The sequence below is a fragment of the Megascapheus bottae genome, chromosome 6 (assembly GCF_031878675.1).
Source record: "Megascapheus bottae isolate mThoBot1 chromosome 6, mThoBot2.hap1, whole genome shotgun sequence".
Lineage (NCBI taxonomy): Eukaryota > Metazoa > Chordata > Mammalia > Rodentia > Geomyidae > Megascapheus > Megascapheus bottae.
Genome location: NC_143514.1, coordinates 73,454,394 through 73,471,119, shown reverse-complemented (window position 1 = coordinate 73,471,119; position 16,726 = coordinate 73,454,394). Strand labels below are relative to the sequence as shown.

The following is a 16,726-nucleotide window of genomic DNA, read 5'->3' as shown; positions in this document are numbered from 1 at the left end:
GTGAGTGAAGACAAAGGTCCGGCCGCCTACCTAGTGCTTCCCTCATCCCTGGAGCTCCAGGTCTCCGGCCAGCTGTCACTGATGCACAGTGTCTGTCATCTGTCACCACGCGGGCGCGGGCTGCCACGGGTGCGGCGCAGCTCTGAGCTGGCTCGACGTGGACAATGGCGTGTGGACCGACGCTGAGGATCCTCCAGGGCCTGGTGCGGGCCAGGCCCCCCCTGTGCGCCCGGTGAGAAGCCCCGGGCCCGGGGTCCCGACGGGTCGCCCTGCCTCCCGCCGCCCGGGTCTCCCCAGGTGAGCGGAGCCGCGGGGAGGGCGGGGACCTGGGGAGGGCGGGGACCTGGGGAGGACGCCGGGGATGGGGAGGGCGCGGACCCGGGAAGGACGCCGGGGAGGGGAGGGCGGGGACCCGGGGAGGAGGGCGGGGCCGGGGAGGGCGGGGACCCGGGGAGGACGCCGGTGCAGGGGAGGGCGGGGACCCGGGGAGGACGCCGGTGCAGGGGAGGGCGGGGCCTGGGGAGGACGCCGCGGCCGGGGAGCGCGGGGTCCCGGGGAGGACGCCGCGGCCGGGGAGGGCGGGGACCCGGGGAGGACGCCGGGGCCGCGGGGAGGGCGGGGACCCGGGGAGGACGCCGGGGCCCGGGAGGGCGGGGACCTGGGGAGAACATCGGGGCCGGGGAGGGCGGGGACCCGGGGAGGACGCCGGTGCAGGGGAGGGCGGGGCCTGGGGAGGACGCCGCGGCCGGGGAGCGCGGGGATCCGGGGAGGACGCCGCGGCCGGGGAGGGCGGGGACCCGGGGAGGACGCCGGGGCCGCGGGGAGGGCGGGGACCCGGGGAGGACGCCGAGGCCGCGGGGAGGGCGGGGACCCGGGGAGGAAGTCGGGGCGGGGGAGGGAGGGGACCCGGGGAGGAAGTCGGGGCCGGGGAGGGCGGGGACCTGGGGAGGAGGGAGGGGCCGGGAAGGGCGGGGACCGGGGAGGACGCCGGGGCCGGGGAGGGCGGGGACCTGGGGAGGACGCCGGGCCGGGGAGGGCGGGGACCCGGGGAGGACGCCGGGGCCGGGGAGGGCGGGGACCTGGGGAGGACGCCTGGGCGGGGCCCGGCCTCCGGCGGGGACACCCCGGCGAGTCCGCCTCCGCGGAAGCCGCGCTGCTGGCGAGCTGGCGGGAGCCTCGGGAGGAGCGGGGCCCCGACGCCTGGGCCCCGGCTCGCGCTCCGCCGTCCGCTCCGCCCTTCACCGCTGCGGTGGCGCTGGCGGGGATCTGCCTGGAAGGCGCCCGCGGTCCTTCGGCCTGGGCGATGGCGAAGATCGGCGGTCACGGGAGGCCGCGGCGGGGCTGACGCTCGGGTGGAGGAATAGTTCTCAGCTCGAGGGAGCGCAGCGCGGGTGTCTCAGTGTTGGTCTGGCAGCCCCGGGGCCTGAACTCGGGGCCGGAGCGCCGTCCAGGCGGCAGCTCTGTCCTCGACCACGCCACAGTGCTCCATGCATGGGGTACCGCGGACCTGGACCCGGGTCCTTCTGCTTCCCGCGGGCAAACTCTGCCCTTCACTACTGTAACTCCTGCACTCTTTTCATTCTTCTCCTTTTTTTTTTCCAGTCCTGAGGACTAATCCCAAGCCCTGAGCCTGGACTTTCTCGCAGTGGGTCACAGAAAGGCAGGGACAACTTTGACTCCATTACATGAACATCCATGCCCAAGGCAGCTCTAACACCACACGTGGCTCTTCCTAGCATGCACAGCCAGCCCCACAGATGAGACAAGCCAGGCTGGGGCAGCAGAGGTGGGTCTAAAGAGACCCTACAACCTCTGACAATGTCCTCACAATGGTCCCTGAAATTCCCAGCTCAGGAGAGAGAGGCACCAGACACAGATAGCTCAGGAGCTGCCAACTTTATTCACTAGAGGCAGACCTCAGCCAGCCACCAACTGGGTGCACTGGAAGGAAGGAGATGAAAGGAATCAGCAGGGATGAGCAGGGTCAGCTCAAGGTGGAAGAGACACCAGGTAGTCAGCTATCTGCAGCCTCAGTCAGGTGGAACCTAGATGAAGTAGTTGGGACACTGGTGGGCAACCAGTGTCCAGGCTTCATCAAAGGCTTCCACAATTTCTGGCTTCAGGGGCCCTTGCTCGATGATACCCAAGTTCTGCTGCAGTTGTTCCACGCTGGACATGCCCAGGATGACTGCGTCCCCATGGGCAGCCTGCAAGAACACCATGTTAGCAACAGCCTTCCTCCACCTGCAGCTCAAGTCACCTGCCCCTCCCTGCAGCACGGCCAATATTTTTCCTTATGCCTGTACTGTTACAGATGGAGTTGTCTAGCCAAAACTGTGTTGATGCCAGGACACAGGCATTTTAAAAAAATGGAGTTGTGGCACTCCATTCAAGTAGAGAGCCAACAATGAGCAAAAATTCAAGAATTCATGTTGCTTTCAATCTGGCTGTAGCCATACTACCTTGACCAAGCTGGATAAAGGGTGAGGGACACTACACCCTGTGACAAGGATATGGAGAGGCGCCAGCCACACAGGACTTGGCGCTGCCTCCAAAGCATAGGAGAAGGGATGAAGCTTAAATGCTAAAGGCATTTAAATTTTCTAGTTCAAGCCAAATCTGTTTATTCCCTTCTAATGGGAGCTGAAAGAATTGGCAGAGTAAGACTCCCTAAGGCATGTTAAAACTGAGAGGCTCATACTTAATAGGGCCACTGGAAGAAAGTGTAACCTAGGCCACCTGGGCACTTCAGAAGAAAAAAAAAGTCATCTGTACCAAAGAGACTAGCTGGGGGGTTCTCAAGGTTCCACTCCCCATCCCCCCAACTCATGTACCCAGGACAGCCAGGCTACCTCCAGCTGGGAGTGGTGGTACATCCACCTCAGGGCTGCTGAGGTCAAGCTGGGGGCACTGGATCGATAGCTAGCCTGCAGGGCCTTCTCCACCAGGGTGATGGCTTTGAAGTTGTTCTCCTTCCAGTAACTGAGCAGGACACAGGAACAAGGGTCAGGACTCTGGAGACCGTCCAGGGCAGCCCAGTTCCCAGAGCCCTGAGACACCTGGGTCCTCAGAACCACCTGAGCACATCCAGGTTCCCAGGTGCCTTAGCAGGCAGAGACTTCATCTAGGGAGGGAGCCATGCAAGGACAAGAACTGTTCTCCTCGGAGGCACACCCCACCTGAGAAAGCTTCAGTCACAGCAGTGCATGCAGCTCACACACAAGATCAGATGAGTCTCCACTTATGACTGGACATTTCAAGAGGGCTAGCCTGGGAATCTCCTGCAGAAAGCCTGGCTTAAGAGGTCTTTCCCTCCTACTTGCAAAAGGGTCACAGTGTGCTCAGAAATGAACTAGCAGACATCTACAAATTTAGCAATTATAGCTTTCTACAGTGAACAGAAAGAATGGGAACAGGTAAATACATTGTGACACCACAGTCAATGATGGTCAAGGGAAGCGGATAGAGAGTCAGGACTGACACTGGGTTATTAAGGCCCACATAGATCAGCGTTGAACAGGGCTCTGGTGGCTCATGCCTGTAATCCCAGCTATTTAGGAGGCTGTGGTCTAAGGACCAAACTTTGAAGCCACCCAAAGCAAGGAAAGTCTGAATCCCTTTACCTCCAGCTAACCACTAAAAAGCCAGAAGTGAAGATGTGCTTCAAATGTTAGAGAAGTAACTTTTAGCACAAAAACTCAGGGACAGTGTTCAGGCCTCAAATTCAAGCCCTAGGAAAAAAGATGAGTCTCCTCATAATAAAACCAACAAATAAGTCGGACTCTAAAATGAATCAGCTTTTGTGTATCTATTTGAGTTTAGGTTTGCTAGAACAGAGGTGGGCCAATGTCCCTTAGCTTTAGTGCTTTGTGCTGTCATTCTGTCATTGAACCATACTTCAGTGTGCATGTCCAATTTTGTTGCTGGTTAGAGACAACAGTCTCAGACTTAACTGTGTAAGCTGGCTTCCAACTGTGATCCTCAGATCTCAGTCTCCTAAATAGCCAGAATTACAGGCATGAGGCACACTTGTTGACTAAATGCATTTTTTAATGGGCATGTAGACATTTCTTTAGCAATCTTCATTTTAGGGCAGGGGAAGGAGATCTGCTATACTAGTGAGCCACAGCAGTGTGGACCTCAGTGTGGACAGCAAGGCATCTTCCCACGGGAGAGACTCAGTGCCACAGACAGCACTGAAGCCAGAAATCCCAACCTTCTCCAGAGAATCATGACAACCAGGGACCCAGGTCACAGCACCGGGAAGGAAGCAGCACTGGAATAGCAGGCCTTTAGTACCTCTGAATAAGGGCACACTCACCCCTTCCCATGCAGACTCCTAACCAGTGCTCACCACTTCTGGTACAAATCAGCCCTGGTGTAACTAAAGAAAAGGCTCTGAGGATGCTTGCTGTGCTTGTCTTCAAAGCTGTACTTTCCAGTCAGCAGGCCACCTGGTGGGCAGGGGATGGGGACACTTATCACCAACTTGATTGCATTCCTGAGCATTTCATTTCCTCTGTCCATGTGTGGTTGGCTGGGCTTCACAAGGAAAGACCTCCACCCCAACCTGCACCCAAAGGTCTGTGTCCACGTAGCCCATACCAGCCAAAGGGTTGAAGGCACAGAACCTCAATCCGAAGTGTCTGAGGCAGGGCAAGAGCTCCTTTTCCACCTGCCGGGTGATGGCGTTGTACATGCCCTGCAGGGAGAGGGTGAGGAGTCAAGAGGAAGGTCCCCAATGTGTCTTTAGAAAACCCTCACTTCTGGGACCGGGAGTTTGGCCTAGTGGTTAAAGTGCTTGCCTAGCATGCATGAAGACCCGGGTTCGATTCCTCGGTACCACATACATAGAAAAAAGCCAGAAGTGGTGGTGAGGCTCAAGTGGTAGAGCTCTAGCCTTGAGAAAGTCCAAGGACAGTGCTCAGGCCCTGAGCTCAAGCCCAGGACTGGCAAAAAAAAAAAAAAACCCTCAGTTCACACCTGAACAATCCTAGCACCTGACAGTCAGGGCTGAAAAACTCATTTCTTCAGGCAACCCATGCAGGATGCAGTGGGTGATGGATGTCAAAATCTCTAAGGGAGACAACACGTTGACCTCTAATTTGGGGGACAAGGCATAGGATGTGGCTGGAACTCAGCACCTCATTCATGCTTCACAAGCTTTACCTCTGCTGATGTTTGAGATGGGGTCTCTCCCAGGCCACCCTGGACTGTGCTGCTGCTACTTGACCTTTTATTCACAGAGATGTTAATGCCATGTCTCCATGCTCCATGTCTCATCTCCCTGACAGCTTGAGATAGCAAGCACACAACACACAGACCAGCCATTTCCTGAAATGTGGTCTCCCAAACTTGTATTCTTAGAAAAGCCTCCTAATCTCTCCCTCCCAAGTAGCTAGGATTACATGCTTGGGTCACCAGGCCTGGCCACCCTCCTGGACATTACAGTAATGTGGAGAATAAACACATGCAAATGAGTGGAAAAAAGATCACAGTGAACTGGGGACTTTTGGGACCAGTGCATTGAACAAACTGCTGAATAAATGGGGAGGAGTAGGTGAAGCAGAGCCTGAGAATTCGGGACTGTGGCTGGGTAGGGGGAGTGACCTGAGTGACCTTGAGCATTTCCCCCAGAGCCAGAGGACAGATCCAGGCTGAGGTGCAGAGCCAGGCTTGGAGGTAAGGAGCAAAGCTGTGCACTCAGGCAGCAAGTGGGCAGCTGCCTGCTGGCCAGCATGAGGAACTTTGTCCTCCTCTGAGGTTACCTGGGGGCCGTGCACAGGCTCTGATCAGAGGAGTGGCTGCTCTGTTGAGGGCACAGAATGCAGGCTGATGGAAAAGATCAGCAAAGCTCCAGAGTCCTAGGCCTGCGCTTCCTGGCACCCCAGGTATGCCTTACCTGATACACGGTGGGCATAACCCAGCCATTGCTCTTGCAGAGGGCACAGATCTCTGCCACCTCCAAGGAGGCAAAGTTGGAGAGGCCAAGCTCCACAAACTTGCCCTGTAGGGGAGAGGTGGAGTCACAACCTTGAACAACCAAGGATTCCAGGCAGAGGAGGTGGGAGTGGAGACCCTGGGTTGGCATGTTTCCAGCTCTGCCCTGGGTGTTCTTCTTCCTCAGTCTGCAGGTAGGTAGTGTGAGGATGGGAAGAGCAGAGATCACTCCCAGGCAGAGATCAGGGGAATCTCTCCCACCTCCTGGTGCAGCTGGTGGCAGGCCCTCAGTGTCTCCTCCACTGGGGTGCTATGGTCAGGCATGTGGAGGTAGAAGAGGTCCACTCTAGAACACTGCAGCCGCTTCAGTGAGGTCTCCAGCTGGAACCGCAGACTGTCAGCCTTCAGGGACTTCCCATGCAATGGATTGGCCTTGGTGGCAATTTTCACTTTGGAGACACAAATGGAAATTCAAGCCACTACCAAACATTAAAAAGGGCATTTACAGCCATATCTAGAGGCAGAAGTTTGTTCAAGTCCTACTCCTAAGTAATCACTCCTAGGCTCCTGAATCTCTAGGAATCTCAATGCTCTTCCCTTTAAGCAGAATTGACAATAATACTTCATAGAGTGAGAAACACTCAGTGGGATCCAGACAAGGCACTAGACCCTAGGCAAGGGAGGAGGCAGAGTTGCTGCTGGTCCATAGTCTGCTCTGCAGCAAGGGTGCCACCCTTGCCTGGGGTGGTTAGCACAGAATTGGGGCAGGATGGCCTTTCTATGAGGCCTGAGGGGGCAGAGAGGGGCTGCCTAGTGCCAGATTCCCAAGGCTGTTTGTGCCTCTCAGGCGACAACTCCCTTGGCTGTGCCAGGATTTTGGCCTAGTGGTAGAGTGCTTGCCTACTATGCATTAAGGCCCAAGTTCGATTTCTTGGTACCATATATATAGAAAAAGCTTGAACTGGTGTTGAGGCTCAAGTTCTAGAGGACAATGCTCAAGCCCTGAGCTAAATCCCAGGATTCGCAAAACAAAAACAAATAAACAACAACAACAAAAAGCTGGGCTGCCCTGGAGCCAGGAACATAGCCTGGTAGTAGAGGACTTGGCTAGCATGCAGGAAGCCCTGGGCTTGATTCCTCAGCACCACATACTCAGAAAAGGCTGGAAGTGGTGCTGGGGCTCAAGTGTCAGAGCTCTAACTTTGAGCAAAAAGTGTCCAAGAACAGTGCCCAGGCCCTGAGTGAGTGTGGGCTCTGGCAGGAGGAGGGAGCCCTGCCCTTCCCCTGCGCTGCCCATCACACTCGTTTCTCCTCGCTCCTTCTCCTGCTCTGAAAGAAACTCTTTGGGTATGAGATGGCTGAGTTCAAGGTGACCATCAAATACATGTCGGATGCGCAGTCCAGGAGATTCCAGCCGATGGAAGATGACCTGCCCGAGAGTGCTCCTGAGTCTGAGGAGGAGTCTGAGGAAGATGAGGACGACTGAGGCCTTCAGCACCATCAGCACAGGCTTCACCACACAGGACTCACTAGGACTCCACTGCCTTCTGCAGGGAGTCTCTATTTATTTTGGTATAGATGAAGAGGGGAGAGGCTATTTCCAAAGAATAAAATTGAGACCACCGCAAGAGACCTTTGTAAGTAAAAGCCCTTGGGTTTGTGCTCCATTCAGACCCTAGGATTTCTTGTTTATCAGGCAAGCTACTGGTGTCCTGACCCTGTGGGACCACTCCTGCCCTGGGAGCATAACAGCTCTGGGGTGGCCCAGAGCAACCCCTCAGCGGGGCTTCCTCCTGTCTAGAGGCCTTTACTTCCCACAGGGAATTCCTGAAAACATTTGGATGTCTATAACCACACTCAGAGCTGATTGATGGATACCAACAAGTCCAGGGTCTTTAGACACTTGAGAAAGGTCAGGGACCTGTGGCTCATATCTATAATCCTGAAAGACCCGCGGAGACCCGCACCCAAGGACGCACACAGGGACCACTGGATGCAATAGGCAAGAGGATTTTATTTGGGCATATGCTCGGGCTTCTCAGGTACACGTGACCTCGAGATCCGTGAGGTTCGGGTCAGTGGCTGAGAGCCCCGATCTGTCTCGGGAGTGACTTTTTATACAGTCCTACAGTCCGTTACAACAGAGTCCGCGCTTTTACAGCCAATAAGTTTAAAGTATTACAACCAGGTCTGCACGCAGGCAGCCAATCCTTGTGAAACAAATTATACATTTTGACCAATTATCATTTAGATAGAGTACAATAGAGTGTACGTGCTGAGTTACACATCTCCGGCCCCTGGTATGGGAAAACAACCCTAATTTAGTTAACACATGTTGTTTAGTTGTTTATTCTTTTCAAGGTGGCCTAGGATGCTGGTTAGCTGCAGGATTCAGATAACAGGCCATGGGCAGTTGCCCTTTGCCCTAATCCCAGGCCTCGAGGACGAGGAGGGGTCTTGCAAGCAACCTCCCAGGGAAAGTGTTACATGGCGGGGTTTAAACAATTTGTACAGAGACCAGAAACAGCTTGGTCAGGCACAGAAGTCTGCTCCTTAACTATATGGGTTAGCAGGGTCTTCGCTCTGAGTAGCACATTCCAATGGGCCCGGGTCCTGGGGAAAATGTCCCTTGTCCTGTTATAGAATTAGCTCCTTTCAAGGCCTGGATGGTGCTACTGCCGGCTAGTTGTTGATTACAGATAGCAGAGCAAACGGGACGTTACAGATAACAGAACAAGCAGGACATGGGCTAAGCTTGTAAAAAGTACTACCATGGGGAAGGGGCAGGGTCAGGTTTTACACAAGTTCCTGCCCAGTTATGAGAGATACAGGTATTAGTAAGGCGTGCTTACAAACTATTAAAAAGCGCCCTCATTCTGAAGCAGCAACCGTCTTGTTGTCCATTAAGCTGCCCAGGGTATGAAGATGAAAAATAACTACCCCTAGACCCAAAATTATTCCCCATCAGTAAGCAGAATAAAAATCCCCAAGGACCCAGTGACTGCACAAACAGGAACTTCTGAGCCCTAGTCAACCATCGTTTACACAGGTGTCCATAAGCTCCAGGAACTAGCCTATTTGGTGTCAAAATTAGACTGCACGTATAGCATTGTATAACATTAGTTTCCCAAACCATAAAACTACTCTCTGACAGTTGAATGGGACCCTGCGTCTGAGAACTTCCTGTTGGTTTCCACCAGCCTGGGAAGCTCCCCAATCCCCATCTTATCTCATCCGACCACCTGATAGGTGTAAATCTGTGACATTTGCCTTTGAGGAGACTGTGTAAACCCTGACTGTCAGCCTCTCCCCTGCACTTCACAGCATCACTGCTTTGAGGTGTGAGTGAACAAGTTGCTTGCCAGCTCCCTTAATCTATGGCCAACATGCCACCGTTCCTTAGTTAGCAAAAGCATGAGTTAAACTTTAAGATGACAGCACTATGGTTCTGACCTGGGATCTTTCAATCCTTGCTACCCTGGAGGCTGAGATCTGAGGGGTCAGATCAAAGACACCCTTGGCAAGACAGTCTGGGAGACTTAACTCCAGTTAACTGCCAGAAAGATGGAGGCAGAGCTGTGGCTCAAGTGGTAGAGCATCTATCCCCTGAGTTCAAACCCCAGGACCACTAACCCAAAGAACAAGGGGTAGAAGAGATGGTGATATCAAGTAACATTTTATGTTGGCCTGCATGAGTGCTGGGGGACACAGTCTGGTGGTAGCACATTTACCTACTACTTCCATCCCTAGCTCCTCAAGAAAATAATTTTCTGTGAGTTTGGCAGAGTAACAACTCAATAGTGAAGGGCTTGCCTGACTTGGGTGAGCCCTAGGTGCTGTGGCAGTATCCCCCAAAAGAAGGTAACCTGTCTCAGAAAATAACCTGTTACGAGGCTCAAACTATGAAGACAGGTGTAGAAGCCATGGAACCTGTGACCCTTCTCATACCACTCACTCCATGAATCTCTTCTCCGTGTACTTTGTGATAATACCTTTTATAATAAAACAACAATTTCCTGAGTGCATTAATGGCACCCCTAAATTTGCAGTAGGTCACAGAAGGGCAGGGAAAACATTGAATCCACCACATTAACATCCACAGCCAGAAACAGCTCTAACACTATACATAGCTCTTTCTAGCATGCACAGCCAGCCCCACAGATGAGACAAGCCAGGCTGGGGCAGCAGGGGTGGGTCTAAAGAGACCCTACAACCTCTGACAATGTCCTCACAATGGTCCCTCAAACTCCCAACTTAGGAGAGAAAGCCACCAGACACAGATAGCTCAGGAGCTGCCAACTTTATTCACTAGAGGCAGACCTCAGCCAGCCACCAACTGGGTGCATTGGGAGGAAGTAGAAGAAAACGATCAGCAGGGATGAGCAGGGTCAACTCCAGGTGGAAGAGACACCAGGTAGTCAGCTATCTGCAGTCCCACTCAGGTCGAACCTAGCGGAAGTAGTTGGGACACTGGTGGGCAACCAGTGTCCAGGCTTCATCAAAGGCTTCCACAACTTCTGGCTTCAGGGGCCCTTGCTCAATGACAGCCAAGTTCTGCTCCAGTTGTTCCACGCTGGACATGCCCAGGATGACTGCGTCCCCATGGGCAGCCTGCAAGAACACCATGTTAGCAACAGCCTTCCTCCACCTGCAGCTCAAGTCACCTGCCCCTCCCTGCAGCACTGCCAATATTTTTCCTTATGCCTGTACTATTCCAGAAGGAGTTGTCTAGCCAAAACTGTGTTGACACCAGCACACAGGCAATTCAAGAATTCATGTTGACTTCAGGCTGGCTGTAGCCATACTACCTTCACCGAGCTGGATAAAGGGTGAGGGACACTACACCCTGTGACAAGAATATGGGGAGGCCCCAGCCACAGAGAACTTGATGCTGCCTCCAGAGCATAGGGGAAGGGATGAAGTTTAAATGCTAATGGCATTTAAATTTTCTAGTTCAAGCCAAATCTATGTTTATGCCATTCTAAGGGGAGCTCCATGAAATAGCAGAGTAAGACTCCCTAAGGCATGTTAAAACTGAGAGGCTCATACTTAATAGGGCCACTGGGGAAAAGTGTAACCTGGGCTACCTGGACACTTCAGAAGAAAAAAAAAAGTCATCTGTACCAAAAGAGACTAGCTGGGAAATCCTAAAGGTCCCACTCCCCATCCCATCCCCCCAAACCCTGCACCCAGGACAGCCAGGCTACCTCCAGCTGGGAGTGGTGGTACATCCACCTCAAGGCAGCTGATGCCATGCTGGGGGCACTGGAGCCATAGGCAGCCTGCAGGGCCTTCTCCACCAGGGTGATGGCTTTGAAGTTGTTCTCCTTCCAGTAACTGAGCAGGACACAGGAACAAGGGTCAGGACTCTGGAGACTGTCCAGGGCAGCCCAGTTCCCAGAGCCCTGAGACACCTGGATGCTCAGGACCACCTGAGCACATCCAGGTTCCCAGGTGCCTGAGCAGACAGAGATTTCATCTAGGGAGGGAGCCATGCAAGGACAAGAACTGTTCTCCACGGAGGCACACCCCACCTGAGAAAGCTTCAGTCACAGCAGTGCATGCAGCTCACACACAAGATCTGATGAGTCTCCACTTATGACTGGACATTTCAAGAGGGCTAGCCTGGGAATCTCCTGCAGAAAGCCTGGCTTAAGAGGTCTTTCCCTCCCACTTGCAAAAGGGTCACAGTGTGCTCAGAAAAATGACCTAGCAGACACCTGCAAATTTGTCAATAACAGCTTTCTAGAGTGAACAGAAAGAATGGGAACAGGTCAATACTTTGAGACACCACAGTCAATGATGGGAAAGAAAAGCTGAAAGAGATTCAGGAAGTTGCCTCTGACACTGGGTTATTAAGGCCCACGTAGATCAACCTTAAGCCGGGCACTGGTGGCTCATGCCTGTAATCCCAGCTATTTAGGAGGCTGTGGTCTAAGGACCAAACTTGGAAGCCACCCAAAGGAAGGAAAGCTTGAATCCCTTTACCTCCAGCTAACTACTAAAAAGCCAGAAGTGAAGATGTGCTTCAAATGATAGAGAAGTAACTTTTAGCACAAAACTCAGGGACAGTGTTCAGGCCTCAAATTTAAGCCCAGGGAAAAAAGATCAGTCTCCTAAAAATAAAACCAACAAATAAGTCGGACTCTAAAATGAATCAGCTTTTGTGTATCTATTTGAGTGTAGGTTTGCTAGAACAGAGGTGGGCCAATGTCCCTTAGCTTTAGTGCTTTGTGCTGTCATTCTGTCATTGAACCATACTTCAGTGTTCATGTCCAACTTTGTTGCTGGTTAGAGACAACAGTCTCAGACTTAACTGTCTAAGCTGGCTTCCAAGTGAGATCCTTAGATCTCAGTCTCCTAAACAGCCAGAATGACAAGCATGAGCACACCTCCTGACTAAATAAATTTTTTTTTTGCCAGTCCTGGGCTTAAACTCAGGGCCTGAGCACTGTCCTTGGACTTTCTCAAGGCTAGAGGTGTACCATTTGAGCCTCAGCACCACTTCCGGCCTTTTTCTAAGTATGTGGTACCAAGGAATTGAACCCGGGTCTTCGTGCATGTTAGGCAAGCACTTTAACCACTAGGCCAAACTCTGGGCCCTAAATGCATTTTCTAATGGGTATGTAGATATTTCTTTAGCAATCTTCATTTTAGGGCAGGGGAAGGAGATCTGCTATACTAGTGAGCCACAGCAGTGTGGACCCCAGTGTGGACAGCAAGGCATCTTCCCACGGGAGAGACTCAGTGTCACAGACAGCACTGAAGCCAGAAATCCCAACCTTCTCCAGAGAATCATGACAACCAGGAACCCAGGTCACAGCACCGGGAAGTAACAGCAGGCTTTCTGTATGGCAGAATAAGAGTACACTCACCCCTTCCCATGCAGACTCCTAACCCAGTACTCACCGGATTTGGTACACCTCAGCCCAGGTGAAATCAAAGAAAAGGCTCTGAGGATGCTTGCTGTCCTTGTCTTCAAAGCTGTACCTTCCAGTCAGCAGGCCACCTGGTGGGCAGGGGATGGGGACACTTATCACCAACTTGGTTGCATTCATGAGCATTTCATTTCCTCTGTCCATGTGTGGTTGGGTGGGCTTCACAAGGCCAGGCCTGCACCCCAACCCACACCCCAAGGTCTGTGTCCACTTAGCCCATACCAGCCAAAGGGTTGAAGGCATAGAACCTCAATCCGAAGTGTCTGAGGCAGGGCAAGAGCTCCTTTTCCACCTGCCGGGTGATGGCGTTGTACATGCCCTGCAGGGAGAGGGTGAGGAGTCAAGAGGAAGGTCCCCAATGTGTCCTTAGAAAACCCTCAGTTCACACCTGAACAATCCTAGCACCTGACAACCAGGGCTGAAAAACTCATTTCTTCAGGCAACCCATGCAGGATGCAGTGGGTGATGGATGTCAAAATCTCTAAGGGAGACAACACCTTGACTTCTGATTGTGGGGCAAGGTCTAGGGTGAGGCTGGAACTCAGCACCTCATTCATGCTTCACAAGCTTTACCTCTGGACCATGACCCCAGCCACTTTGTGCATTGCTGATGCTTGAGATGGGGTCTCTCCCAGGCCACCCTGGACTGTGATGCTGCTACTTGAGCTTTTATTCACAGGGATGTGAATGCCATGTATCCATGCTCCATGTCTCATCTCCCTGACAGCTTGTGATAGCAAGCACCCAACACACAGACCAGCCATTACCTGAAATGAGGTCTCCCACATTTGTATTCTTAGAAAAGCCTCCTAATCTCTCCCTCCCAAGTAGCTAGGATTACATGCTTGAGTCACCAGGCCTGGCCACCAAACAGGACATTACAGTAATGTAGAGAGTAAATACATGAAAAGTAGTGGAAAAAAGATTACAGTGAACTGGGGACTTTTGGGACCAGTGCATTGAACAAACTGCTGAATAAATGGGGAGGAGCAGGTGAAGCAGAGCCTGAGAACCCAGGGGGCTGTGGCTGGAGGGGGGGGGGAAGCCACCTGAATGAGCCCTGAGCACTTCCCCCAGAGAGGCAGAGGACAGATCCGGGCTGAGGTGCAGAGCCAGGCTTGGAAGTAAGGAGCAAAGCTGTGCACTCAGGCAGCAAGTGGGCAGCTGCCTGCTGGCCAGGATGAAGAATTTGTCCTCCTCTGAGGGGAGCTGAGGACCATGCACAGGCTCTGATCAGAGGGGTGGCTGCTCTGTAGAGGGCACAGGATGCAGGCTGGGGAAAAGATTAGCAAAGCTCCAGAGTCCAAGGCCTGGGTTCCTGGCACCCCAGGTGCCCCTCACCTGATACACAGTGGGCATAATCCAGCCATTGCTCTTGCAGAGGGCACAGATCTCTGCCACCTCCCAGGAGGCATAGTTGGAGAGGCCAAGCTCCACAAACTTGCCCTGTAGGGGAGAGGTGTGGTCACAATCTTGATCAACCAAGGATTCCAGGCAGAGGAGGTGGGAGTGGAGACCTTGGACTGAGGTGTTCCCAGTTCTGCTCTGGGTGCTCTGCTCCCTCACTCTGCTGGTAGTGTGAGGACGGGAAGAGCAGAGATCACTCCCTCCCTGAGCCAGGGGACCCTTTCCCACCTCCTGGTGCAGCTGGTGGCAGGCCCTCAGTGTCTCCTCCACTGGGGTGCTATGGTCAGGCATGTGGAGGTAGAAGAGGTCCACTCTAGAACACTGCAGCCGCTTCAGTGAGGTCTCAAGCTGGAACCGCACACTATCAGCCTTCAGGGACTTTCCATCCATGGGATTGGCCTTGGTGGCAATTTTCACTTTGGAGACACAAATGGAAATTCAAGCCACTTACCAAACATCAGAAAGGGCATTTAGAGCCATGTCTAGAGGCAGAAGTTTGTTCAAGTCCTACTCCTAAGTAATCACTTCTAGGCTCCTGAATCTCTAGGAATCTCAATGCTCTCCACTGTAAACAGAATTGACAATATTACCTCATAGAGTGAGAAACACTCAGTGGGATCCAGCCAAGGCACTGGACCCTAGGCAAAGGAGGAGGCAGATTTGCTGCTGGTCCATAGTCTACTCTGCAGTAAGGGTGCGACCCTTTCATGGGTGGTTAGGACAGGATTGGGGCAGGATGGCCTTGCTATGAGGCCTGAGAGGGCAGAGAGGGGCTGCCTAGTGCCAGATTCCCAAGGCTGTAGGTGCCTCACAGGTGACAGCTCCCTAGATGCAGATTAGATTAAAACTGGGCTGGGCCAGGAGTTTGGCCTAGTGGTAGAGTACCTGCCCAGCATGCACAAAGAGCAGGGTTTGATTCCTCCATACCACATATGTAGAACAAAGGTCGAAGTGATGCTGTGGCTCAAGTGGTAGAGCTCTAGCCTTGAAAAAGCCCAATGACAGTGCTGAGGCCCTGAGTCAAGCCCCCGGACTGGAAAAAAAAATATTCCAAGTTTGGGCTGGGAGTTTGGCCTAGTGGTAGAGTGCTTGCCTAGCATGCATGACAGCTTTGTTTTGATTCCTTGGTACCAATATATAGAAAAGGCTGGAACTGGTGCTGAGGCTCAAGTTTTGGATCTCTAGCCTTGAGAATGTCCAAGGACAGTGCTCAAGCCCTGAGCGAAATCTCAGGACTCGCAAAACAAAAACAAAAAAACCACCACCACCACAACAACAGAAAGCTGGGCTGCCCTGGAGCCAGGAACATAGCCTAGTAGTACAGGACTTGGCTAGCATGCAGGAAGCCCTGGGCTTGATTCCTCAGCACCACATACTAAGAAAAGGCTGGAAGTGGTGCTGGGGCTCAAGTGTCAGAGCTCTAACTTTGAGCAAAAAGTGTCCAAGAACAGTGCCCAGGCCTTGAGTTTTAACCCAGGACAGGCAAAAAGAAAAAAAAGAGTGGGGGGAGTATGGGGAAGGTGCATAAATGCAAACAGAAAACAGTGCTCCAAGGTCCAGCAGAAGAAGGGTCTGAGCAAACTGGGCTTCACACAGCTCTGGAAAGTCAGGGCAGTCAGCGTCCTGGGTAGTGGGATCAACGTTACCTCTGCAGCCGTCGCGGCCCAGCCCCAGCCCCAGGCCGCCTAGAATGGTCTCAGACTGTCCATCGGTGTACGCGAAGGCCGTGTCCAGCTCCGTGTGGCCGCGATCCAGGAAGGAGCGCACCGCTGCTGCGCTGGAGGAGGGGTCCAGGCGGAGCCCCATCAGCATGGTGCCCAGCACCGTGGCGGGTCGAGCCTGAGACCCCGTCGGAGACATGCTGGAGGCAGCTGCAGCAGCTGGAGCGGAAGGCTGTGCACTGGAGTCCAGCAGGGAAGCCTGGGACTTCAGGCCAGGCCCGGGTACTTGTGGAGCTGCGGGACCACGCCCACTGGACGGGGGTGTGGCCGTGGGGCGGGGCCTAGAGGGGCGGGGCCGAGGGCGGGGCCAGGGAACCCAGGGCCGAGTTGAGGCCTGGCCTGTGGAGGGCGGGGAGGCGGGGTAGCGGGAGGGGAGGGGCCGGGGTGGAGGCTGAGGGAAGTGGCACAGGCCGAGGGGCGGGCTGGGCCTCTGGGTGCAGGGGCAGAGCTGCGGGAGGAGCTGGTCCAGAGCTGGGGCGGGGCTGCTCTGAGGAAGGTGGCCTGGAGGGGCAGGCAGGGCACTAGGGAAGTCGCTGGGCCTGGGCAGGGCAGGTGAGACCACGGAGGGAGGAAGGCCGGGCGGGCAGTGACAGAGGAGGAAGGGCCTCTCACGAGCTCCTCCGCACGGGGACCGCACCCCGCCCGGGGCTCTGGCCTCCCCCGGGCAGGACTCAGCCCCTGGACTTGGGTGTTCTCAGCTGACGGTGGTCTGGGGCTCTG

At 53.9% G+C, this 16,726-nt stretch overlaps 2 protein-coding genes across 2 annotated transcripts; both read right to left on the bottom strand.

The window, feature by feature from the left end:
* Positions 1–1,881: 1,881 nt before the first annotated feature.
* Positions 1,882–6,851, bottom strand: LOC150062405 (aldo-keto reductase family 7 member A3-like). Its single transcript, XM_090334008.1, has 6 exons — positions 6,845–6,851; positions 6,202–6,389; positions 5,903–6,007; positions 4,606–4,702; positions 2,853–3,103; positions 1,882–2,207 (listed from the first exon to the last, which is right to left on the bottom strand). Exons 1-6 carry the CDS (start codon positions 6,849–6,851, stop codon positions 2,046–2,048), a joined length of 810 nt encoding a protein of 269 aa, XP_090190134.1. The 3' UTR covers positions 1,882–2,045.
* A 3,504-nt stretch (positions 6,852–10,355) lies between these two features.
* On the bottom strand, positions 10,356–16,278 carry LOC150062404 (aldo-keto reductase family 7 member A3-like). Its single transcript, XM_090335700.1, has 7 exons — positions 15,932–16,278; positions 14,514–14,701; positions 14,220–14,324; positions 13,101–13,197; positions 12,850–12,949; positions 11,148–11,277; positions 10,356–10,551 (listed from the first exon to the last, which is right to left on the bottom strand). The coding sequence occupies exons 1-7, from the start codon at positions 16,143–16,145 to the stop codon at positions 10,390–10,392; spliced, it is 996 nt and encodes a 331-aa protein (XP_090191826.1). The 5' UTR covers positions 16,146–16,278; the 3' UTR covers positions 10,356–10,389.
* Positions 16,279–16,726: the final 448 nt, after the last annotated feature.

Coding starts and splice junctions, on each gene's coding strand:
- LOC150062405 (XM_090334008.1), bottom strand. Junction 4,703..5,902: donor TTATGCCCACCGTGTATCAG/GTAAGGCATACC, acceptor CTCTCCCTGCAG/GGCATGTACAACGCCATCAC. Junction 2,208..2,852: donor ACCACCACTCCCAGCTGGAG/GTAGCCTGGCTG, acceptor GTGTTCTTGCAG/GCTGCCCATGGGGACGCAGT.
- LOC150062404 (XM_090335700.1), bottom strand. CDS start 16,145: ATGTCTCCGACGGGGTCTCAGGCTCGACCCGCCACGGTGCTGGGCACC. Junction 13,198..14,219: donor TTATGCCCACTGTGTATCAG/GTGAGGGGCACC, acceptor CTCTCCCTGCAG/GGCATGTACAACGCCATCAC. Junction 11,278..12,849: donor GCTGAGGTGTACCAAATCCG/GTGAGTACTGGG, acceptor TGTCCTGCTCAG/TTACTGGAAGGAGAACAACT.